Source organism: Anarhichas minor, unplaced genomic scaffold (assembly GCF_050575085.1).
Source record: "Anarhichas minor isolate MPS153535 unplaced genomic scaffold, ASM5057508v1 ptg000054l, whole genome shotgun sequence".
Taxonomy (NCBI): Eukaryota; Metazoa; Chordata; class Actinopteri; order Perciformes; family Anarhichadidae; genus Anarhichas; species Anarhichas minor.
In genome coordinates this window covers 4,005,641-4,032,178 of record NW_027466500.1, presented here as the reverse complement: position 1 = coordinate 4,032,178, position 26,538 = coordinate 4,005,641, and the positions used below count along the sequence as shown (strand labels likewise).

General features: G+C 42.1%; 2 protein-coding genes across 4 annotated transcripts in view; one reads left to right on the top strand and one right to left on the bottom strand.

Moving 5' to 3' along the window:
- The window catches only part of ccdc88ab (coiled-coil domain containing 88Ab), a 59,321-nt gene extending 48,696 nt beyond the window's left edge, over positions 1-10,625 (bottom strand). For both annotated transcript variants that reach the window (XM_076075779.1, XM_076075777.1), the window contains exons 1-2: positions 9,812-10,625; positions 9,587-9,687 (exon numbers count right to left, since the gene is read on the bottom strand). In XM_076075779.1, coding sequence (XP_075931894.1) covers positions 9,587-9,687; positions 9,812-9,874 — 164 coding nt within the window. In that variant the 5' untranslated portion in view covers positions 9,875-10,625. The remainder of the gene's footprint in view (positions 1-9,586; positions 9,688-9,811) is intronic.
- A 6,990-nt stretch (positions 10,626-17,615) lies between these two features.
- pnpt1 (polyribonucleotide nucleotidyltransferase 1) lies at positions 17,616-26,333 on the top strand. Of its 2 annotated transcripts, none has more exons than XM_076075966.1 (28): positions 17,616-17,847; positions 18,140-18,200; positions 18,702-18,776; positions 19,033-19,138; positions 19,241-19,290; positions 19,405-19,468; positions 19,555-19,602; positions 19,752-19,865; positions 20,294-20,477; positions 20,569-20,620; positions 20,778-20,835; positions 20,992-21,088; positions 21,184-21,286; positions 21,526-21,596; positions 21,833-21,869; positions 22,195-22,261; positions 22,414-22,503; positions 22,606-22,659; positions 23,101-23,210; positions 23,348-23,419; positions 23,649-23,712; positions 23,809-23,892; positions 24,134-24,217; positions 24,334-24,440; positions 24,638-24,693; positions 24,819-24,897; positions 24,984-25,031; positions 25,121-26,333. In XM_076075966.1, the coding sequence occupies exons 1-28, from the start codon at positions 17,729-17,731 to the stop codon at positions 25,274-25,276; spliced, it is 2,310 nt and encodes a 769-aa protein (XP_075932081.1). In that variant the 5' UTR covers positions 17,616-17,728; the 3' UTR covers positions 25,277-26,333. The 2 variants fall into 2 exon arrangements, with proteins under 2 accessions (XP_075932081.1, XP_075932082.1); XM_076075967.1 differs by having other exon boundaries at positions 17,709-17,847; positions 18,000-18,200.
- Positions 26,334-26,538: the final 205 nt, after the last annotated feature.

The window sequence follows — 26,538 nt, the reverse complement described above, 5'->3', positions numbered from 1 at the left end:
ACCGATAGACGACCATCGTTAATCAATCATTAACTGTTAACCGACAACATCAGTGCCTTGCATGCAGCCACTTTCCCAGTCGGCCTCCATCCAGTCAATTCGTTTAGCTGCAAGGTTGTTAGCTGTGTGTGTCTGCATGACTTACTCTGTCAGGGTTTCCACCCGTTTATTGTGAGCCTGGCGTAAAGTTAGCGAGCGTCTGGTCGAGAGAACAAGCGTGTGTGACGATGAGTATGAGGTTAGCAGTCGCGTTATAGCTGTGAACGTAGTGGTGCAGCGTGTGTACAGTTTGTAGGTGAATAAATGCTCAAGATGTCAAAAGCATCTTTCGTCTACCATGCATCAAGCCCAAGAGGAAAAAGTAGTAAAATCTCCCCCACCTCCCTAAAACAACTACCCTGTAAATAATTCAAAAGACATTTGCCGTGGGATTGTCTGGGAAAACAACACTTCTCGTGTTCTTGATATTTGTAGAGCCTCACACCACCAGTACTAAAGGGCAGCTCTCTTTTTCGTGATATGCACTTCAGACTTCAAAGCATAGATCCCATGACCTATATATGAGGGTCAACATGCTCCAAGTAGGGGGGAGGAGAGTCCTGGCTGCTTGTGAATGTATGCATGCATGCAGTGTGTAACACATGCATAGTCATGCATGTGTGTGTGTGTGTGCATGCCTGCATCTGCGCTCTAGCACTCCAGAATAGCACGTCTCTATGGGTGCATGAAGCTCAATCCTGAAAAAGCATTCAGACGGCATATAAATCAGGATTTTTTTTTTTTTTCTTTATCGTCTGTCTTGCTCTGTTTGAAGAGGTCAAAGGTGAAGGATTCTTTATCTTCCTCAAGGACGTTCAGCTCGGTGGATGCTTGCAGTCACGGGGGACTTCTGGTTGAATGGCTCTTCCTAATGACTTTACCATGCTGCTGCTCTGTTTCTACTAACACCGATTAAACATAGATGCATTTCATATAAAACCAAATCCTACAAACCTGTCTTGTACCCAGAAATATAAATAAACAATCGTTTTCATAAAATTCACATGTTGATGACAAACAGACAATGTGCTCATTGGAATATGTATTTAATGCTTTAGTAGCTTAACTCTTAAATTATATTCTAATATAATAATAAGCTAATTGTGCTACACAAAGAACAAGGGCAGAATGTCTTTCTCTTAAGTCAACCGGCTGCAGTGTGGATGTGTTAATTAGTCTTTTGATCAGCCTCCGCCCTGATATACACACACACACACACACACACACACTATCATGCTAATCAGAAGGACACAGGGTTCTTTTTAATACTGGTCTAAATGAACAGTCATGTGACCTCCCCCATCTCCCCCCTCCCACACACGCAGCTCCTTTTGGAGGTCCATAGTAGGGGGTCTATTTAACCCGTTAATTAAGGAGCACAGGAGGCTGTAATCTTGTCAGGGCAAGGAGGGCGATGTGGTGAATGAGGTGCGTGTGAGTCAGAGAAAGAGATTGAAAGATAGAAAAACAGCAAAAAAAAAGGGTTGCCCAGTCATACATTCCTTCACCATCAGAGTCAGCCAAGAACATGGCGGCCACAACATTATAACTGTGACTACTACACAGTACATCCCTTGTTTTTTTGGGCTCTGATGCCACAAATGCGAGCATGCGACAGGCCGACACCCCCTGTGGATCGGCAGGCGACTAAACACAGGGACTTAGAACGGTAACGGAGGTCAAACATCCTGCTTATTGCCTCCCCCCCTGTTCCTGCTGATACAGTAAACCTACGGCTTTAAATAGAGAAATACATAAGGTAGGCAGAAAGCCAACTAAACAGCCAGCGAGGCAGACAACTAGCGAGCCAGTCGGCCAGACGGCCAGTCAATAAGCCGGTCCGTCGGTGCTGTCGATGGGTACTGCAGCCTTATGTAGAGCCTAGGGCCACTGCGCTTTCTCCTCTCCTGCCTTTGATTGGCTGGGTAGGTTAGAGAGTAGTGTTAACCTATATACGACAGGCTACATTACAGTCAGCATGGGCAGCCAGGCACGCACACACACACTCACACAAAGTAGGCTAAATGCACACACACAAAGAAAAAAAATGCAGGCTTCATTTGGCCACGTGTTGGGGATAGAGCTTATGAGCTGTACTGTCCAAACACAGCAGGGGAGTGTGTGTGTTTGTGACCGTGTGTGTGTGTCTCACACACACACACACACACACACACACACACACACACACACACACACACACACACACACACACACACACACACACACACACACACACACACACACACACACACACACACACACACACACACACACGCACACACGCACGCGCACAATTCTGTGGGTCTGTTTCTGTAACATCGTCATTAAAAATTAAAACTTGTCTGAGAGGAAGATGAGTAGTCATCCACTCACAACAAACTAGAACATGAAATCTAAAATGTCAAACTTACACCATTTTAACCAGTTTACCCTAATACCCCTCAGAACACTCAAACACTACTAACTAAACAATCAAGAAGTTCTCATTAATTAGTTGTTTGGGAAGTGTGCATGTCACTCTGTGACATGCACATGGCAGGAGTTGGCTAATTCAAGAGAGCAATGAGTGATAAAGCTCTGTAAATCAAATTGTGAGTACTCGGAATACAGCAAGATAACTTAGTTTGAACGTTTACACGCCAGTTCCAATAATTGGAATTCAGCCTTAATCTTGTTCAAATCAAATCTTGTTACCTGAGTGCATGTTAACGCACTGACTGCCTTTCCAAATGGAAACTTGAGAGTACAGTCGGCACAAACAGGCAACAAGCATAACCAGTACTTTTACGAATGCAATTAATCTCAAACTAGTGAAGAATGAAGCAACGACCTCAGAACATCAGATGTTTCGATGGCACCATCCTTCTACTTCCATAGGAGGCGGTAATGCATGTTTAACATACAAAATAAAAAAATACAGTGTTCATGTAAAAAGCATGAACCATCAGTCTGCAATGGGAAGATATTACAGAACATGATTGCAGCCAGATTTGCCAATATTATACATTTTGCTATGATGCAGAGTCGGACCCTGCATTATAGATGACCGCATCCAAATTTGTCAACCCCCCCAGCCTTTTCCCGTGAGAACAGAAGTATATAAAAAGCCCAGTGAGGACCTGACCACTGGTATGTGGCTCTCATCACCATACTTCCTCGTCTTGGCTCGTCATGGACTCGTTTCTCTCCTGTCTTTGTCTTTCTGCTTCCACGGGGCCTCTTCCCATTCCTCGGCTCTGCCGTTGTATCCATAGGGACTGCAGCTAAACTCCTTCTTGCCAAACTGGATGTGATCTGATGCATTGCTTTGTGCTGGACTACATTGAAATGCAATACAAATGTCTCAAATAATAGGTAAAATTGCTTGTATCATAATGACTTACTAAGTAAACCAAACAATTCCTTTACTGCGACAACACGGTCATGCCGCACTCACTTCTCTGCTGCACAGAGTTCCTCTTTTTTTAACTGAAGTGTTGTACTTGGTCACTGATTAATTCTACTGTGCTGGTAATTCTCAATGTTAAGCTGCTGTTAATGAACAACTCAACACTTCCTGCAGATGCTTCACAGCAAAAAGTCTTCCAGGGAACAGAAGGGATTTTGCCCCCTGAGCTACTGAGGGGCTGGTAACATGAAGCAGATGGAGGAAGTGTCGAGTTTGCATTAACAGCAAACGGCAGTAACAGCTAAATTAACTAATTTGGACGAGTATGATTAAATATAAAAGTTTCGAACAAGATCTCGGGTTAAATGGTAATATATGACATTACCTGACAGATGGTGAACATGGTGCAGCCCAGAAACCCCAACTAATCCTGACAATGCATTGCTTTAAATGCCGATCCCAGTAAAACCAGTCCGATTCTGAATTGCTAGGGCGGAGAAACCTGTGCTTAAAATCCTAAAATGGTCCACGTGGGGTTTGACATGTCCTTGGTTGTGGGATGTGGAGTGCCTCACATTAAAACAGCCTTGTTAAAAAGGTCTGTCCTCTCAAGGTCACAGCTGCTGCTTCCTGTCTGGCTTGATATACGTCCTCCTGCTAGACCGACACAGCGAAGACGGCATGACACAAGCATGATTATGAGAGATGACAGATTGATGTGTGATTCCACACTCTTTGATGAGGAGGGCAGGAGACCCCACAGTCCAGGAAGCAGCAGTGGGAGAATCGAACAGACCGACACCCCAGCAGCAGCTCTGCCTGCCTCTTTTCTCTAGTCCAGCTGGAATCCCAAATATGTCTGCTGTACCTAGCCCCAGAGAAAGCAACAAAGGCTTCAACATGCTGCTCAAAGAAAACAGAGGAGAGAGAGGGAGAGAGAGAGAGAGAGCGAGAGAGAGAGAGAGAGGTGAGGCATGGACAGACAAGCAGACAGAGATGAAGGAAATGATCCAGCAGGAGGAGCAGAAGGGGAAAGAAAGAAAGAAAGAGCAAAAGCTACAGCAGCAGTAGGTGTTGAGACATGACGAAAAAAGAGGGATGACAGAAAGAGGGAGGCGTCACAGACTACAGAGGGAAGAGAGACAAACCAGATGGGTGTCATGGCAGTTTTCTAGAATCCAAGGTAATGTCTTCCAATGTCTCGTTTCATCAATCGGTCCGAAATCCAAAGATATTTTACTTGCATGATGAAAAGAATTCGCAATCTGTTACATTTGAGAATCTGGAACCAGCACATCTCTGCTATTTTTGCTAGAAAATGTACTTAATAGCTTTCATTAACTTATCAATTTATTGCTGCAGCTCTAATGGTATCAGATGAATACAAGGGCGAAAGGAGAGGAAAGGAAGTGTGGGAGAGTTATTCAAAACGGCATATTGAAGATCCTTAATGAATTCATTATTCATTATGATCAATAATGTCATTTTCTTGATTACAGTCGCTCTAAAAGGGCAACGTAAACAGGAGTTTGTTCAAGGTAGGATACTTTATGCACTAAAGTTTTCCCCCCTATGTTGAAGAAAGAGATTAACGTAATTTGGCCTGTATGTGGCCATTTCTAAATTCTGCCTGTAATAAACAAACATTGCCAGATGGTTGGTAACCTCAGAATATTCAGATAGAGCAACAAAGCCATAAAAAGCAGAGCATGAGCAGAATGTAGCCTCCATACTGTATGTTGGTACAACAATAAGCAGAGAATCAAATGATGCATCCGATAGTCTACAACAAAAGACCAACTGGGTCCAGGGCTTAAACCAAACACTCGTCATTCAGCACCGAGACTCTTCTACAGAGCTCATTGGTCGAGTGGTTTGTTTGTGCATGACGTGTCGAAAAGCCAATTCTGTCATGAAAGGAAGTGATGACAGGCGTAGTGAGGACATCCTGTGAATATGAGCCTACAAAGAGAAATTACCGTAACGTGGCCTTGAGAGAAAAAACGCTTTCAAATCTGCATTCAGTATTAATCGATTCATATTCCCTGACTCACAGGTTTACTTCTTCAAAAACGTTACCTTCATTTTTTACACTCTCATTCCCAAGTGTGCAGCCATTCAGACAGAGAGACAGACAGACATGCACGGATCTGTCCGAACACTCGAGCCAGCAGAAATTAACCAGTACAACATGCGTGACGGCATTCTTTTCATAATCCACGTTTTATCTCTCTATACTTGCACTTAATCCCACAAACTAGCAAACAATCAGTTTTCAGACTGATTTCCAGGGTCACGCAACTCTACTCTACTCTACTCTAATTTCTGCAATTATTAGTGCTACTACTGCTATTACGACTCTCACATGTATCATATCTGTCATATGGATTGACTATGTTGAGTTTTTGCTTTTCCGATGCCAGGGTCATACAGTATGTACATATTGTAAAGCCCTCTGTGGAAAATCTGTGATATTGGCTGTACAAATGAGATTAAACGTAATCAAATCTCCTTTTTTATTTTGGTAAGTGTCTCTTAGTCACAGAACTCAGTCCCGACAGCCCGTAGAGGACAGACTGATGGGTTCACCGAACAGGCCAATGAGCCAGCACGGGTCTAAAACGGAGGATTCAACTGGACAGTTGTCACTCTGACAAAACTATAATTGGACCCCTCTTGCTGAGCGGGAAAAACTAATTGGTTTGACAGCCCGGAGGAGGCAATCTAATTGGCTAGGTAATGTCAGTCACAAGAGGGCGGGGGGGGGGGGGGGGGGGGGGGGTGCCATCTGGGTGTCGGCAAACCGTTAGATAATCCTGGGGTCTCTCTTCTTCTCCCTCCATGCTCTCCCATGCTGTTTCGATGACAACTGCTGCCAGCCTGTCTGCCATGTCGACACTAAAGCCGCGCAGAGACGTGCACACAGCAACGCCACAGCTTACACTACAACAGCTGACATCACCAGCAAAAATGTTAAACGCTCAAGTTTCTCCAGCCAGAGGACCGTTAGTGTGAGTTTGTGAGAGAGAAAGAGGAAAAATATTTTTAGGTAAATCAGTTGAACCATGTTAAACAATATACTAATGTGTTTATATCTTTGGAGTTGCATCCTCCACTCTAGAAGACTTGTGTGTGTTTCTTAGCAGCAGAGACCATTTTATTAAATGGTGCTGAACTCTAATTGTTATTTTTTTCCAGTGTAAACAGTACTGACTGGAGGCAACAGCAGCGGAGCCTTTTTTTTAGCAGGAAATGATCAAACGCAAGCAGGGCAATGCCAACCAACATTCACTACGAAATATATCAAGCTGTCAGAGCAGAGGGGGTGAGAAAAAACAGAGTAAGTGAGAGTGTGTTTGTAGGAAGCCAGAGACCTGGAATGAATACAATCCCCGTTAATCATCGCCTACAGTCCCTCAAAGAAGTTGGAAAACTGTCCTGTGGTTTAGCTACTTTTAATGAGTAACAGTGTAAGAGAGAGATGATGAGAGGGAAGGAGGTATTTCTCAACACTCGTGTAATTCTCCCAGCCAGCATACAGCAAGAAATGTGACTAAACTTGAGGCCTGTTTCAACTACATTTCTGTCTTTTAATACTGAATTAAATCATGCACAGATACCAATATCGGGCTGGGAAAAGCAAGTTAGGAAGCCAATGTTTAAGTCAAGACTGATGTTGCCTTACATACAAAAGAAGAAAGATCCCAATCACTTCCACACAGTGAGGAATACCTACAGGTTAACAACGCAATCCTGTTATGGGATCAGTACTCGGTATTGGCTGACACCCAAAGCCGCCAAGGTATCTTTATCGGGACTAACAAAGTCAGATCGGTGCACCCCCAATAATAAGTTTTAAGAAAATAGAACAAGGCGCATGTCTTTGAGGAAGGCCATCATCTAAAACTCCCTGCAATTGTGGCTTAGATGCATATATTTTAGCTTATTACAGTGTATTTCAGTTAGCTCAGCTTACTGGAGGTGACCACGTGGTGCTGGTAACAGTGGGAGAGGCAGACAAAAAGCAGTCTCGCCAACGTAACGTCTGACCGACACTGTAGGCCTTTTGTGTGGGAGGGCGGCTGGGCAAGACGACTACCAACAGCTGCCTCAGTCCAAAAGAAAATGCACAGGAAAAAAAAAAAACACCCACAGATAGACATACTCCCACGCACACACAGAGAAGCCCCACAGAAAAGCACACACACACACACACACATACAAATATAAACAGAGCTGGCAGTGACTGGCAATCCCCGACATCCTGTCAGGCGATCACTAAGCCAGTCACAGTTCATTTCAGCTCCACGCTGGCTGCTCCGTACAGGAGTTCACTCAACACAAAGTTCCCGTCCAGCTCATTCCACTTATTTGCAGACAGAAATCCTACCGAGTGCCTGTTGCCAAACATCTCGGTCTTGATATGTAGATCTGAGGCGTTGCCATGTGGCAAACCGCGGCTTGAATTTAGTTGTTTTTTTTTGCATGTCGCCCTCTTGCTCTTTTTTTGTGTATCTTTGCTGCCGTGTTTAAGGTTTTCAACCATTTTGGAAATATCATTTTCTGTCTCCCTCACGCTTCCAGCCCTTCCCCCTCGTATCCTTCCGGTTGCTTTCCCGCTATACAATCTCCCAAAGGGGGAAAATGCTCTAAAAATACTGATGACTTTCAAGAGACGTTTTCAAGAGGCCGGTGTGTGGAAGAGGAAAAACGCCCTTGTCCAACTGAACCTGCAATGGCCTCCTTCAACACCTTTCTGATTTGAAGGATTCCTCTGAGGAGTAGAGACACAGCCTGGAGGAGGACGAGTAGGAGGACACACGAGCATGGGAAAGAGAGGTCGAAGAGGTAGTTGAAACCTGAAGGTAGGCGGCTTAGTGGAGTGATGCAGCCCAGCAGCAGGAGGTCGAGGACAGAGGACGAGGGCAGAGCGGGAGGAAGAGGACACCAACCAGAGGCAGGAAAAGGCCAGTCGGAGTTAATCAGCTCCTCATGCACAACACAGCTACAGCTTAACCCTTATAAAAACAATTCACTCTGAATACACTGAGGTATACTCTGCACATGTAGAAATACAGAGACACACTTGTGCAGAAGACAAGTGTCCCCTCAGAGACAGTTCTGCAAATCAAACCTTGGAATACGAGTGACACTGAAGGGGACACAAGATGTGCGGCTATGAAACTACATTATAATCTCTTCTGAGGTGAAAATCAATTCCACTGGGATCAGGCAAACAGGCGGAGTAAATGCTGACAGTGTAGAGTGTGGCATTAGGGGAAAATATGATAAAATTGCCCTGCAAGCAGGAAGTAGGAGCCCTAAACCAGACAAAGGAATGGAAAGCTGTCTGCTGCCATGCTGTATGTTAGGAGGTGACTGGAAAATAAAGAGATCTGCCAAAGCATCCACTTCCCATTTACTTGAGTAACAACAAACATGTGTCCGTGCTGGCCTGCTACATTAATGAAGGATCTGCATCGCTGTGTAATCTGCATCCAGATTCTGCACTGCTTCCAGTGTTTGTCCGCTTAAGGCTACTATTTCTAGTTGTTAATCTGCAGCACAGCAGGAAACGTGAGCTCTGCAGCCTCCAGGAGCGATGCGTCTCCCAGAGTCAGCTGCAGATGACAGTCTTCTGCGACTGGAAAAAAAAACACACACACACACACGAGGCTACTGGAGGCTGTGGAGCTGCTTGCTGCCTCTTTGCAGCACGGATGCTTGTGAGAGCAAACAGACACAGCTCCAAGGGATGCTGACAATAACTGTCTGCAAAGATTTTTTGACAGTATGACCCATGACTGCCCCCAATACAAGGTCCCTTTTGTGCGTAGCCTACATTCACTTCAGCAGACAATTTTCAAGTGCTGGACAGAGGCTGGAGCTCTGAAATGCTTAATTTGGTCATGTGGGGATGACCACACTGAAGGCCCCAGGGTGTCATTTGTTGTCTCTCGTCCACTCCCAAAGACCAAGCAAAGACTACATATATACTTATCTAACTATTAATAGTGACTACTATATCATGCAGGTTTTTGAGGTGTATACATCATGCATTTGAGATCCCAAGCAAAGGTCTGCATGCTCTTACATGACCAATCCTGGTGCAGGGGATGTTGGTCTGTAGCATTTCTGAATGCGTGTCAGATTACTTACATCTCGAGCATTATCTGGTTCAGGTAAATCCCATCCACTAATTCAATATATTCCGATAATTGGGTGCCATCGGTCAGAGTCGCCTGCCCGACTGTCTTCACCTGCAAAATAAATGAGACAACGCAAAGAGGTTTAAGACAATCAATAAACGCGTTCAAAAGAAATGCATGGGGTGTTTAATTAGTGAGCTTAATACACATGTGAATAGTGAATGAGGGCGCTCACCCAGCAGACCAGAGGCGTGAGCATAAACTGCTCCAGCAAAGGCGTGAAAACCTCGCTTTCCATATTTTACCAGGGAGACTGGCGCCGTTTAAAAAAAAAAAAAAGGTGCACTCCCGGAGAGAAATGTGTTTGTTTTGACTCCACTCATGTAGTTGATTCAATTAAATCGACGCTCATTTTGGCCACTCAAAAAACCGGCTCCGTGGTTTCTTGGGGAGGTATTCGGGGAGGTGGTGGGGGGAGAAAAAAAATAATAATCCACAATCTTCTCGACGCGACACAGCTGTTTCAGATGCCAGCGGCTGGGCTTGGCTACCTCATTTGAAGGAGAATTAATTACATTGTATTTGTTTAAGCCATTAGGTAAAGATATTCTCTATTTCTAACATGCACTATACCTGACCTGAGCCAGGTATGGGTTTATGCTGGCTCTGGAAGAAAAAAGGGTCTCACACAGGCTAATTAACGTTAAGAGAAATATTCCTCCGACATGATTAAATAAAAGAAAATATCCAGTGCGGCGGGGGGAGAAAAACAAGTCCAGAATTTTAAGTTCCTGTTTTCAAAATCGTCTGTTTACTCCTCAAAAAATTGACTGTGAAGTAATTTGTGAACCGGTTACTGGTCTCTCCTCCCTGTCTGACTCCGTTCAAATGCAGCATACGAATGAAAAGAGGGAGGTGAGAGGATGACTGGAGGACACTCAGTACCGCCCCTCTCCTCTGCATCTCCCTCCGCCCCTTCTGCTATAAAAGAAAAATAGGGCATCGATGAAAGTATCAATTTCCATAAAGATTTAGTCTGTTCGTCAAAAAAAAAAAAATAGTTAGTCATCTATTAGATGTATTTGAAGAGCAGTGTTGGAAAGACAGACATGTTTTTAGTGAATGATGCAGACATAAATGGACAGGGAATAGGTTTAAGTGCAGCTCTATAGTGCTGCAATTTATATGCAATGGTATGCTAAACATTTTTCTGCTTGTTTTATTTCTGTGCAAGTATAGCGCATGCATACCTTTTGTCTGCATTTACTGCATGCAGTAGGCTACATTAAAGCAGCAAGCAAGAAGTCTACTGACACCTAGTGGATAATGTCCAGTCAAATATAAAACTCACATGATGCACTTCCCTTTTGTGGGAAATGCATCACATGGCATTTTGCCAAAATAGAGGGACAACCTCAACAGTGTATAATGCAGGACTAAATACTCGAGGAAACTCTGAGTAACCTGGAACACATAGTGAAGTGACACTTGAGCTGAAACTATTTAGATAATTGCCCAATTTGATAATTCCCTAAAAAATGCAAATATAACTTATTTCCAGTTTCAGAGTTGTTGATTTTTCTGTTATATATGATGGTAAATTGAATAATGATATATTATGATTGTGTATCAAAGCTCTTGCAGAATGCGCTAATTATACCAGCAACCAGTTATTTTAAACACAGTATTTCTTATAGCCGCATCAGCAGCAAGGTAATGAGTGAATCATATAGACCCACAGTCATTGCCTATTCAGGAGACACCTCATCAACAATTGATGAATGGCTCTGTCGGTGTGAAGAGGGAGCAGGGGCCGTGTGACCAAATAGCCAATGAAAACACAATCACTGATTTGGGAGCTGGGGACCTGGGTCACCTCTCGGGAACAAATAGATTATTGTATGTTCCCCTAAAACCTATAATAAGCCTCATTCCAGCAGCAGCTCTCCTGGATAAGCAGAGGCTCTCATTTGCATTTAGAGTAACGGTTGTTGTGGTTGGTACTTCAGCTTGAGGCTGTACAGTATATGAGATCCTGACTAGACCTGTTGTCTCTTGTGTTCTGTAGAACGTGTTTGACTGGAGGGTTGTAAGCTCAGGGAGTTCACATCGGGAGGTTACAGCATGCCAATGTAGGCCAAAATCTGTCAAAATAGGGGTTTTATTTTCTCTATTTGGCTGTCACTGTCCCAATCAAGTCTACATCTTTAGCTAGACATTAAATATCAGGCTGCAGACAGCAAAAATGCTCATTAGATATGGCATCAAGGTGAAGAAGTCAAAGTCACATGCGTTTTTTTGTCTGATTGTATCTTTGGCCACCTGTATCTACAAGTAAGCTTGTTTGAGGAAAGATCGGACATGTTGCCATCTGCCATTTGGAGAACTTTCTTCACTCCAAATGTGTGACGAGTCTACCAAGATACTTGCCACAAGTGGCAACTACAGGAGAATGGAGCTTGAATGCAGTATAACAGTAGCACAAGGAGAGAGGGTTCATGAAGTTAGCAAACTGACATTGTAAAGTGCTGTAAAGGTAAACGTGTATTAAATTAAGTGTGTTTTATTGCTCATGAATTCAACTTTCCGTTTGTAGGAAGAAGAATGTATTGTTTCCTCTACATACTCTCATATGTCTCTCTAACATTTAATACTTAGTTATATTTTTTAAAGCCTTTTAACCTTTAAAAACTCAGCTAATCTGCTTAATCAGGACTGTGTGAGTGTGGTTTTGTCAGATTTGATTGACAATGTTGCTCAGAATAAGAAGCTGATTGTGTAAAAAGGTTTTCAGGGCTTCATTCCTTGCCCATTGCTCCCAATGATTCAATTTCCTTAGAAATCAATGAAGTTTATCTTATCTTAATGATGTGAAAAATAAAATGGGTAATTTGCTTCAGGGTCTACTCAAATCAAATTGTTTCAAATCAACTATAGCCCTTTTTCTGTGGCAACCCACTCACGTCTAACCCCGTCACACGATTAAACACTGACGCGGATAAAGAAAACCTTTCATGGCTCGTGTACAGTGCCTGCTGCTCACCAGAACACAGCAGTCTGAACACAACCATGCTCTGCTCTATTACTGTGGGGGGTTAGGTGGATATTTTGTACAGCTCAGCGTGTTTATTGTGTGTTCGGATTTATTTAGTGTGGGATTCATTAACCTTGGATTGAACAGGGTGCGTGCTCCTGCCTGTTTAATTAAAATCTATTATTCATGATGCTTTTAAGAACTTTTTTCACAAAGCGCCGTCCACCTCCACCTCATGACTCAGGGATTGTAGAGACCCACAGCAGCATTCCTCACACACACACACACACACACACTCAGCTATATGAAAGCAGGCAAAACCACATAGAGGAAACCCACCAACCGCCTCTTTTGGCTCAAACTCGACAGAACCAGTTTGCACATGGAAACACGTGGAGATATTTCCTCTTGGTATTAATCCGGCCCAAGAATATGAAGGAATCATGAAGCAGAGCTGCTGTGAAATCCATAACAAATGAAACATTCTCTCTCTGAACAACCAGCTCCTCTCTTAGATGAAATTGTCTTTCTATCTTCTTTACAAGACTGCAGTTTCCTGTTAGTTATTTCACTGGAATTTACGAGTGACCACAAGAATTTTTGATTTGGAGCTGTGCTGATCTCATGTGGTCTTGAATGCAGGGTGGGCTGACAGAATAGTTTGAGCTTTTACCATTTCATCTTTCTTTGAGAAACATATAGCTGGTTTTGACTTCCCCTAATATGCTAATAAGAATAATATAAGTACAATTTGATGAGTCAAATCCAAACGGCATATTCTGAGTTAAACCGCACATTTAATGGATTTCTGTTGACCATATTTAAAATTACTTGGTCAAAACTATTGCATTACAAATATTTGGCTGTATCCTGTGGTGACGATGAGTATTTATACCAAATTTCATTGCAATCTGGCCAGTATTTACTGAGTTTTCTTGTCATGCTGAACCAAAGATCGAGTTTGACACAATGTCCAGGGCGACCAAAATCATGATCGTGCCCTTATGTATCATCATGAAATAATTTGAATGGTAATCTGATCAGTAGTTCTAGAGATATCTTGCTTCGGACCTCGCAATATTAACATATATTCATAGAAACAACAGCACATAAAAACACACCTTTTACATAGACCATCAAACATTACTCCTGCCTTTCAAGATTGACTAAATCATTTAAAGGTCTGACTTCTATCTTGGCAGCAGCGGTCACTCTGACCGTCCTCTATGTCTCTGTTTGTCTCCGTCCTGTAGTGCTGCTATATGGGAAATCAATGCCTGACTGTCAAATCTCCAGTTCAAAGGATTAAGACCCCCCTGTGGCCGAGTCAAAGCCTAATTCATTACAGGGCAACAAGGATGTGTGTGTCCCAATCCTCTGCATCCTCTAAATTCTGATGCATCTTTTAACTCAGAGAGAATAAATAAAGACATAGAAATACATGATAGCAATGTAATTCTCCTTTCTCCTGACTCAAACACAAAGCTATGCTTTCTCTAGATTGTTTAACCCGTCATGAGCCACGGCAGAGTCAGAGGTTCTCAGGATGAGCCTTAATGACAGCTCTGGATTCGAGGTTTGGGACCAAAAAGTAATCAGTCGAGTGATTGCAGTCGAGGCCTCGAAGCCTTGAATCTCTCCATCAGCCCTCTGGCCTGGGAGGCTTTTTAGATCAACAACGCTGCAAGGAGCCAATATTTAGGAAAGCAGGGGTCAGAGTTGCAATTAAACAAATTTTAGTCACACATTGATTTTGTCTGCGGCACGGGCTGCTTCATTGATGCTGCAAAGGTTATTCTCCCTGCTGAAATCTTCTTTTTGTGTTTTAAACATATGAGTTGTACTCTTTGATTTCTGCTAACTGAACCTTTTGACTGTTTAAATCACAGAATTTTGGTTTTACCATAACTCTTTTATGCCATGAAACGCGACCCACAATAGTATTACAAAGACACTCAGTGGAAAAAAAAAAAGCCTGCAATGTGTCTTTATGTCAATGGATATATATTTGATGTTCTTGATGAATCATTGAATCTTACCTAAAGTTGATTGATAATGCATCAGCTTGCTGTTTATTGTGCTTGTATCATACATTCTTAGACATATATCCACTCATCTATGAATCATCATTCTTATCCAGACACTGTGTCTACACACACAAACACACACTCACTGGGCGTTTTCTAATCTACAGCCAATCATTAGACTGTTCCTAGAAGGTTAATTTATTATGGGAGCTTCATACTGACAAAGCTAATCTGCCTGTCTGTGTATGGAAAGCTGATGTTCTTTATATAGAGGATTAGCGGTGACATACTACCTGATGTACAATTACAGGAACATAATGGCCCCTGGGCAAATACTTTTCAACCATAAGAGAAAGAAGTTCATGATAGTTCAAAGTTAGTTATGCAAGAGGAATTCTGCTCTACTTTGTTCTGAGGGAGTGGAACCTCATATGATGTGGAACTTTGCCATGTGCAAAATGTAATTACCACGCTTGTGACAAAGGAAACCATGCGTTGCCAATTCAAGTCGCTAGCTGTCTAAACGGTGATTCCCTCAAGCTCATGCATGTCCATATCAGCGGATCCAATTACTGTCTTTTCAGTGACACACAGGATAAAGATAAGTCTTACCACAACAGGAAAGGACGTATGCAGGCAATGTCCAACATCACTGTTCATGGAAATTTGGAAGCAAATGCAATCCTGCAAGAAAATTTGGAAAAACAAAAACATGTGTCAGATGATGTTTAGAATGATATAGTCTGCCTTTAAAGACGCAGCCACATCTGGTTGACATGGACCCAGAAAAACCTCAGAACCCACACCTGCTAAAAATCCCAAGTTCTGCATGAATGTGTGTGTGTATTAATTTGAGCGTACCAGAGATCAGTGCTGTTGTCATCTCCTGAAACACCTCAGCATTAACCTCTTGAGTCCTGAAGCGACTGAGCTAACACACTGATGACATTATTTCCAAACCTGGGCAAAGAAAATGACAACAAGGAACTAAAAAAATCACATGTTTCATCACTTTGAAGACCAATTGCTGTGGTTTGCAAATTTTTCCAAAAATGTTATCACTGACATTGACAAACAATGGAAGATGGTCTAGTATGAACTTATTTAGTGTTCTTTAGTTTGTCATGGTTGTTGATCAATCACCTCTGTACACAGCTTGGTCCAAATAAATTGAAAGATCACAGAGAGCTCTGTGAGATAATGATGGTTTAATAATGAATCGATATACAGACAATCCACAGATTGATTTCTATGTTGGTCGATGGACATTTACACGAGCAGATTCTCTGAAAAGCAAAGCTTCTTCAAGACAAAGCAAACGCAGCATCCTCCACTAAGCCGTTTATGATCCTTGAAGCACAGACCGGTCCATTACGCACTAATAGCCCATGGCTCTGCTTGGTAATAATGAGATCTCAATGTGTCCCGGAGCCATGGAAACAAGAACATACCAGTAGAGACCTTGGTAATAATGGGAACGTGTGCTTCTGTTTTTCAGTGGGTGTGAGCCTGTGTGAAATCCTGCAATTAACTGGAGTGTGTGCATGTGAGAAAGTAATCCAGAGTGTGTTAGAGATGCTGTTAACACTCATCTGTTGCCATATCAACTACAGCATCCCCACTGTTAGTGAGCTGGCTCAGTGACTGACTGGAGGGCTGTCTGGCTGGTCAGCTGTAACTTCTGGACAAGAAGCAAGGTCACTGATTAACTGTCAAACAAACTCTCTGAAGCACATAGAATCCATTTTTTAGAAACATTTGGAGAGTTGGAGGAGCTTTTTGACAATGTGAATAAAATATAGACTCAAGTGGGCAGTGGTTGATCAAATCAATGAAAATAGAGCCACAAATTCTTGAAAAATGAACTCAAATGATCTAAATCTACACAATCTAAATTATGTTCTACAATGATGTATGTATTATGAATTATCATCATGGTTGATCAGTGTGTTTATAAATGTTCTTCCAAGCTGAAAGGTGATCTTTATGAGGCAATCCTGACACCTAGTGGTAGGGATTACAATACAGATAAACAATATAGGCTTATTTGAGGCTCATAAACCTCTTCTCTTACACTAGTCTACTTCCAGAGATATCTACATTAGATGGGTAATTGAGTTATATTGCCTTTAGGTGTACCAGTTACTGACATTTCTTTTTTTTACATTTGAGAAATACATTTTGAGCATATGACAATTGTCTAGCATATGTAGCCTGGTAGGTAAAGGGATTAAATGTTTGACAATTCAAGTATCAGTTATTTGCATCCCTGAAAAGAATGTTGAAGAAATGAAACACATGACACTCTAAGTTTTTGCATGTGTGACATTCTGAAGTCAAAGACTCCATGAATTGAAGCTGAAAAACGTCAAATTTAGCATCAAGTCGTGTTCAAAGGGGTCAAGAACAAACAAACATGCTCATGTAACTTTATTGAAATTCATGACATTTTTCCACGACTGCTTCAAAAATGTAACGGCGCTAGTCAACTTTGCTCGTTACTGTTCACGATAAAAAGCCAATACTTAATCCATAATCTGTTCAACAAGCATGAACATGTAAACAAAAGTGAAGCCTAATTAATTCGGCTCTGTCAGCAGTTTCTCTTCCACTGCTACTAGTTTACACAAGTACAGAAAGCATGAGTTTATATAGTGACATTGTTGTTGTAAACATTACTGTTGCTGCTCTAGAAACAATATATAGTTATATCTAAATCATAAAGAATTTATAATCCTGTTCTCCTGGTCGAAAATAACAGTTCTGTTTCTCTGTTTGTACTGATTTCTACCAATATCTACGCATTCAAATGTCCCGCCAAGTACTTCCTGGAACTACCGGAAGTCTACGTGAATCACGTGACGATCAAGCGTTTTTGAACTTCCGTTGGCGCGACTCCCTCTTCATACGGCTCTGCATTTTGACGTTACCCAAGCACCTTGGTCGGTCCAATCAGGAGAGGCGTCTCTACAACATACTTCCGCACACGTGACTTAACTGACATGGAAGCCCCCATGCGCGCATCCGAACTGTAAAGGCACTGACTGTCACCCGATACCTTTCTTTGTTCTGTTTTCGTGTTTCTGCAGATATGAGGTATTTACTCCAACTCGGGCACTCGTTTGCACGTCTTCACGTCCGTTTATGTCACCAGAGTGTTTACAGCAACCACGCAAATCCACGAGGACTGGTAGTGGACCTTGGGGAGAAGTAAGTTGACTTTCCCGGCTTACTGTCTCTTCCAGTAACCGTTAACAAACGGGGCGTGTTTTATTTTATTTGTATTTATTTACTGCTAGCTAATTGTTGCCCTCTGTCAAAGTGTATTCATTGCTTATGGATCCTCCCTTTCTCTCATGTAGCTCTTAACCAGACCTAGAACAGACTACTGGGATGTATTGGGAACCAGAACACAGGGTCACACGATGCCACCTTACTGCCTGTAATACATGGTTTTAGTCTGTACGACATTTTTGATGTGTTGTGGTCTTTTTTCCCGTAGGAAACTTGAGATCTCTTCAGGGAGGTTTGCTAGATTTGCTGATGGGTCTGCTGTGGTACAGGTACAAAACAATGTCAACAGTTGCATCAAACAGGTGTATGGATTGGCAGCAGCTGGAAGTTGCTTGACATCCTTTCTGATCCACATTCTTCAGACTGTTTGCATTTTCCTTTACACCTCTTTGTTGTGGTTTTACCATTTCTTCTACTGTCTACTATTTATATTTACACCATCAAGTGTCTGTCCGTCCTCTGGTGCTGTATGTTTCACATTCATAAGACCAGTGTACAAATAGCTCATAGATTAACCCCAAAAACCACTACTCACCTTTTGTTTGTGATAGTTTGGTTGAACACAAATGTATTTAGGAATATGCACCCTGTACATGAGCGCCTATAGAAACAGGTAGACAAGTCAGTCACACATGTAGTCCTTCACTGCTTAAAATGTAGTGAAGAAGACTTCAGTGTGTTGTCGGGCTAAACCGGCCAGTTCCAGATGTTTGGTGCTATATGTCATTTCTTTTTATATATTTTTTGGTAACCGCTTTCTCTTTTTGAAGCTGGGCGATACCTCTGTGATGGTGACCGCTGTGAGCAAAACCAAACCTTCTCTGTCTCAGTTCATGCCTCTTGTGGTATGTTCTCTAACATTACAGTAAAATTCCCACCATGTCTTTGTTATTAGACTGTGATTGTGTCGTTTTTTTGTGCTTGTTCAGTGAAAACTTGTTACATCTGTATGTGTAATCTAAATGGGTTTGGTTGAAGAATCATTAAGTAGTTAGAACGTGTTGTCCAGCCCGGCTCCCATCAGTTTCCTGTGACTCTGTTCACCAGAAGTAGAAACTTGAAAGATGATATTTGTGAATGAACGTCCACTCTGACTGACAGGTGGACTACAGACAGAAAGCAGCTGCTGCGGGTCGAATCCCCACGAACTATTTGAGGCGAGAGATGGGCACCACTGACAACGAGATCCTCACCAGCAGACTCATAGGTGAGTTGATAAGAATGTGTCTTTTGATGTGTATGCCTTTTATGTAGCAGGTCTGTGTGCTGATGTTGTAACTGTGACTCATACTTTCCTCATGTTGCTCAGACCGGGCGATCAGACCGCTGTTCCCTCATGGCTACTTTTACGACACTCAGGTCAGTTCAGGTTTTTTTTTACCCATATGTGGTAATAGTTTCACTCTCTTTTTGCTTTTTGAAGTAAGGTGATATTAATGTGTGTGTGTGTGTGTACGTTCATGTCTCCTGAAGGTCCTTTGTAACCTGCTGGCAGTTGACGGCGTCAATGATCCAGATGTGCTGGCCCTTAACGCAGGTGAGTTGAATCTCAGCCGTCTTTGTTTTCCACAGAGCAATAGTGTTTTAGATCCTTAGCTTAAACAATATTTTCTTTTGTCAAAGCGTCTGCTGCTCTGTCCCTGTCTGACATCCCCTGGCATGGACCCATAGGTGAGGAACACACATAACAGATTTAGGCCTTTGCACATATTTACATTTAGTGACCTTTTTAATGCCTGTTTTCACTCGTCTCTTCAACTTCAGTTCCTGGAATGTCGTTGTGCATTATATTAAATCTAGCTTGTGCGTCTTTTGTTCAGGTGCCGTGCGCATGGGCATGGTCGATGGAGAGCTGCTGATCAACCCCACCAGGAAAGAGATGACGTCCAGCACTCTTAACCTCATCGTGGCCGGAGCTCCCAGCAGTCAAGTGGGTAAGATGGCGAACGCTGTAAAAGTCAAAGAGGAAGAAGTCCTCATCTAGGCCTCTATTTATAAGGTGGGAGGTACTACCATAAGTGTAGTGAACCACCGCTTGGTGCCTCTTGTGGAGAGGAGGGCAAAAAGCCTGCACTTTCTAACGCCGAGCATTCTGCTAAAAGGAAACTCAATAAAATAGCTGACTGTAGTTTATGCTTCACAAACTCTTTATTTACTGCTCTAGGTCAATAGGATTCTGGTAGTTGGTCCCCTGCCTGCAAGAATCCATTCTAACCTTTTAATGTACAGAGAGTAATATATATCTGTTGATATATTTAGTTCCCTGAGGTGTCGATGTCATCGCCACAGATATGCAGCTCTGTGTCACAGGTTATTAAACACCCTTTCAACTCTTTGTTTGATGCGACTCTCTGTCTGCCAGTGATGATCGAGGCGTCGGCTGAGAACGTGCTGCAGCAGGACTTTTGCCACGCGGTGAAGGTGGGAGTCAAACACACCCAGCAGATCATACTGGCCATCCAGCAGCTGGCGCGAGAACAGAAGGTCACCAAGCGCACGTTCAAGGTCTTCTCAGCCCCGACTGACATGGTGGAGCATGTTCGGCAGTAAGACCAGTGATGAAACTCAATATCATTTACAAAATGAGACAAAACAAAATTCAGGATTTTTAAAAACTTTTCCTTTTCTTCCTCGCAGGTCATCTTCCAAGAAGATCTATGCTGTCTTCACTGATTACACTCATGATAAGGTGAAGTCTCACATCCAGATGTTGTCTGTCAGTTTTCTGTTTCTTTAATTGATTTAAAGCAGCTAGGATCGCTGATGTTTCTCTTCTCTGTGATACGACAATGTTTATGTACCTGTTGATTAGTAACAGTAATAATCTCATCATCATCTTGTTTTAGATTTCAAGAGATGAAGCAATCAACAAAGTCCGACTAGAAACGGAAGAGGACCTAAAAGGTAGATCATCTTCAGTGTTTGTGTTGCATGGAAAGACTTTCAAGTAAGCTGTTTTTCAAGCATTGTTGCAACCCCCTTCACACAATGGCTTTATAACGTTTTCTGTGTACTTAATCTGTCAGCTGAAAAATGTCATTTCATGTCCTCCATGTGTAGAAAGGTTCCCTCAGGCTGACCCCTATGAAGTCATTGAATCCTTCAACACTGTGAGCAAAGAAGTCTTCCGCAATTTAGTGCTGAATGAGTACAAGAGGTAAGCCCTGCCCGCTGTGACTTGACTGTATATTCTCATGACACAGGATGTGCCTTTGTAACTGTATTTTTATTTTTTTATTTGACGTGTTGTAGGTGTGATGGGAGGGAGCTGACTGCTTTAAGGAACATTTCCTGCGATGTGGACCTCTTTAAACCACTGCATGGCTCAGCTCTGTTCCAGAGAGGACAAACACAGGTAGCTACGGAGCAAATGAAGCTAGATTTGTAAGATACATTTTGTTGAAAGAAGAATACCATTGTGTCCACATTTGATGGAAGAGATAGAGGACTGTTGTTTGTTTGTGTTTTCTACAACTGAAAGATGAACTACTGTGTTTGATAATGAATGCAATAGCAGGAGGAGGGGGACCAAAAGCCGCTCTAGTCTTTTAACAAAGAACGCTCAGTCCTCTTCCTTTTTTATTTTTTTTATAGGTGCTTAGCAGTGTCACGTTTGATTCCCTGGAATCCAGTGTCAAGGCAGATATTATCACCACAGCGTTGAGGTAAAGTTATGACTCATGTAACCACACACATTCATACTGTTGACATTATCAGGACAGTTCAGATACTGTTGGCTCTTACTTCTTTTATTATCTGTCTATCCCTGAATGTCAGTGCACACAGGGCTTCATCAGTGTGGCAGACTAAACTACCCACACAGACTAACATACACCATTAAACCTATAAAGTCTATAAAAGACAATGTAACCAAGGTCTTCCATTAATTTTCTTTCTGCAGCGGCATCAAATCCAAAAATTTCATGCTTCATTATGAGGTGAGTCATATCCTGTTTTCATTTTTAAACTCACTATGATTATTAGATCTATGATTCTATATCTTAAAGTGGAGGTGAAATGAAAAATGTCTTTTTAATCCTTTTAGACCACACCCCTGATCATGTTTTGCATATTTAACAATATATGCAAATAAGAAATGTTAATATAAAAATTAAATCACCGTTTCTTCCTGTAAAAAAACAAAATATGAAGTGTGCTTCACCGCCCAATTTCAACCAATGATTGCGTAAAAGTACAGACGCTAAAGACGCTCTAACTTCCGTTTCATTGGGACTTTAAAATCAACTTTGCCTTTAATTTCAGTTCCCTCCATATGCAACCAATGAGACTGGGAAGATGGGAGGCATCAACAGGAGGGAGCTCGGACACGGTTTGTGTTAAAGTTTCTTCTACTTGTATTCAGGGTCTGCTGACCACTCACTCCCATCAAGAGTCATCTGGACATAGACGTGTATGTGTTTGTGTGTACTGTATGTGTATGTATTTGTTCATGTTTATGTGTATGTATTTGTTCATGTTCAGGGGCCCTGGCTGAGAAAGCACTGAGACCAGTCATTCCTAAAGACTTCCCTTTCACTATCCGGGTCACTGCTGAGGTGCTGGAGTCAAACGGTGAGTTTGGTGACACAGTTTCTAAAGAGTAGAAGCACCACAGGAAATGTGTTCACTGTGTGGCAGGATGTCTCAGACAGGATCCTCTTCGTCTTCTCTCAGGTTCTTCCTCGATGGCTTCAGCCTGTGCAGGCAGCCTCGCTCTAATGGACGCAGGTACTGCATGAAATGGCTCTTTTACAGTTAATAATCTCCAGTAAAATTGTTCATATTTATTATTTTTTACTTAACTTTAATGCTGCAGCTTCCAACACAACTCAATATAGCAGACCATTATATCTAGGATTTATATATATGTAATCTAAATTATGTTGCATTAACAGTTTATAATTACATGATATCTAAAATTCGTACTGCAGTAGCAAATATTTTAATTGTGCACTTAATAAATACTGAACACACCATAAAAGTCGACAAAACATATATATTTTTTTTTAGAATAGACCGATTCTTATCATGCTCCTCCAAACACATTAAAGATGGATAACCAGGATAGGGTTGCTAGATTGGGTTCTGTTTCAGTGTTTTTATTGACATGTAGTAAAGTGCTTCTTTGTGATAATATGTCGCTAACATGTCGAGACCTGTGTCTCCCAGGTGTTCCCATCTCTTCTGCTGTGGCAGGTGTAGCAGTTGGCCTCATCTCCAAGGCCAACCCGGAGAAACCTGCTGAGATGCAAGACTACAGACTACTCACTGATATTCTGGTACGTACAACGTGTGATTAACCATTCATAAAAGGAAGAAAGAGTTTAGGACATATTCCTTAAAACGTTCTAACTAATGTCCCCACTGAATTATATCGTAGATGGTGGATGTGAGCTGATTATTGTTTCCTCACCAGGGAATAGAGGACTACCTTGGAGACATGGACTTCAAATTGGCAGGAACAAACAAGGGCATCACTGCTTTACAGGTACTGTGTCTGATAACTCAAAGCAAGTGTCTTTAAAAACACTTTTTGTTTCACTCAGATGCTGAAAACGAAATATATTTACCTGAAAAGATATCCGTTTTTTTGTGAATTGTGATATCGGGCTGTATAAATATAACTGACTTGACTTGTTGAGCTCTTAATGCTACTTTAGCTTTTGTCCTTTGGTTCATATGTTACACTCCTTTACACTCGTTTATTTGACCTCCAGGCTGACGTGAAGATTCCAGGTTTGCCTCTGAAGGTGGTCATGGAGGCCATCCAGCAGGCCACGGGTGAGCGGTGAAACTGAACATTTAACAGAAGGAAATACGTGTCAACATGTTTTTTGGTGGCTTGATGGACTTTGTTTCAATATTATTATGTTCCAGTGGCAAAGAGGGAGATCTTGGGCATCATGAACAAATGTACAGCAAAACCCAGAGCGACGAGGAAAGAGAATGGACCTGTTGTTGGTAAGCTTTGAGTTTAAACATACGTTGAGTATGTACACGCATGGACTAGTAACTATGTGTTAGACTAGTTGAGTTAGATAAGTAGGGATGACAGCTGGAGGTTAGACACAATGAAGACAGGAGGCCAAATCAAGCTGCCGAGTATCGGTTCATAATTTAACATGAATACTGGGCTTCCACAGGAATGCACATTTTACTGTGTAAAGGGAACTGATGTGTGCGAGTTTTATTCTGTCTTCAGAAAATGTCCGGGTGCCTGTTTCCAGACGAGCTCGCTTCGTCGGTCCAGGCGGCTACAATCTTCGCAGGTTACAAGCCCAAACGGGTAACGAGTCATTTAAAATTCATATATGACTGAATCAGAAAACCAACCAGGATCATGATATCTTTGTGAATGAAGTACAGACATTACAGACTGTACATACATTTTTTCTTCTTGAGGTGTGACAATAAGTCAGATGGACGAGGAGACTTTCTCTGTGTTCGCTCCAACACCAGGAGCCATGAATGAAGCCCAAGACTTCATCAGTGAGATCTGCAAAGATGATGTGAGTCTCCACGGCTTTTAGGAGCCTTTTACACACTGCACATTGTAGAAAAACTTCAGCTAAACCCACAACAAAAAGCACTTGCATGTATCACCATATCACAGTGGTCTGAACACGAGGCTGTTTGCACGTGCGTGTAAATTCATGGCTCCACACGCGTGTATGTGCATAAACAAACATGTGTCTTTGTGTTGCAGCAAGAGCAGCAGCTGGAGTTTGGTGCTATCTACACTGCCACCATTATTGAGATAAGGTAAAGCAATATATTGTTGACTGTAAATCAGTATTTACATGTTTAAACATCTTTACCGAGTAGAATTGTATTCATTATCAATGGATATATCAAACCATCTAAAGCCTTTTCCTGCTCTGCTTCAGGGACATTGGTGTGATGGTGAAGCTTTATCCCAACATGAGTGCTGTCCTGCTGCACAACTCACAGCTGGACCACAAACGGGTCAGTGGGTTTGTTTGCCTGCGTGTCTGTGTTTGAGAATGAAATCATTACTTAAAGGTAATTTCTTTGTAATTTCCCTCTTTTAGATCAAACATCCAAGTGCTTTGGGTTTAGAGGTGGGACAGCAGATACAGGTACGTGTCACTAACTACAGGCTGTGTTGTCAGAAGTAGCCTCCTGTGTTCACGTTCTGGGCTCATTGTCTCTTGACTGGACTTCACAGGTCAAGTACTTTGGACGGGACCCAACAGACGGCAGGATGAGAATTTCGCGGAAGGTGCTCCAGTCTCCTGCTGCGACCGTTGTCAAGACGCTGAGTGAGAAACAGAGCATCTCCATGGGTCCAAGCGACGGCCACACGACCAGCGGCGATTTGTGACACACCAACACAACGACTTCTGGCTTTGCCAACAAAGTGGATTTAAACTGAGTAGATTTTTTGCTACAAGACGTTTCTGTTGATAAATCGACCAAACCAAGAGCAACAGTACATAAAGAGGTGTCCCCTGCTGTCGTGGGTACGGATGTGATTACACGGCACTGGAATAAACTGTCGCTCATCGAGTGCAGCGTCCTGCTGTCATCGGTGGATAGGCACCGACTGAAAAGAACACAGAGCGGGAGACTCATTTTAAAGTTTTATTTTGAAGTGTACTCGTTTTACGGTGTCTTGTTTTCGGATCGGCCCCCTCAGTTATCATTGACAGCATCGAGCAGTAAGAGGGTTTTCTTTCAGCACTTCCTCCAATGTCATCTAGCAGCTTTCACTGTGCAATGTATCAATGGTTTCCTTATTCACACGTGCGATAATACTGCTCTTGTGGTATTGTGAGATTTCCATATTTGGTGTCCGCTGTGGCAGTGAGTCCTCTAAGGTGCCAGGATCAGGACATGGACAAAGAAAGCAAAGTGGGAAGAACACTGTGTACAGTTATATTCTTTTTTTTTTTTTTTTTTTTTTTTTTTTTTTTATATATTCCCTTGAGTTTGCAGTATATGTGAGTCATCTGCAAACAATTACTGGTTGCTTTGTAATGTTAAAATTCACAACCATTCACAAGTATAGCATGCACACATAAAGGAACCAGACTTCTATGTCGCACAATATTCAGATGCCAACAAAGAAATACACTCAAGTGCCACAAATTGTCAAAAATAATCTGATGTTTGAGAGTTTCACACACCCACGTGATGTACCCTGAGTCTTAAGAGAATTGTGAAATGCCCACGTTTCCAAATTCGCTCTTGCGCTAAGCATATGTTGTAAACTGAAATAAGTATTCTGAATAATTCACAAAACAGTCACTATCAGTTGTATAAGATATCTTTGTGTAGGGGAAGAACAGTACCTACTGCAGCACGGAGGATTTTTTTTTTTTTTATAGGTTAGAGTACACTTGGGATGCTCAAAATAAACTGAGGTTGTATTGAAATCATTTGTGTGTCTGTTTGGCTTACTGGTCCGATGGCTGAATGTTAAGCTTTCTGGTCCCAGATGTTTGGAAATGAATTCACTCACAAATTCACTCTCAAAAATATCTGTGAATAATTTTAGCCATTTCAAATAAGATAAGATAATCCTTTATTAGACCCGCAGTGGGGAAATGTACAGGATTACAGCAGGATAGTGCAAACAAGAGA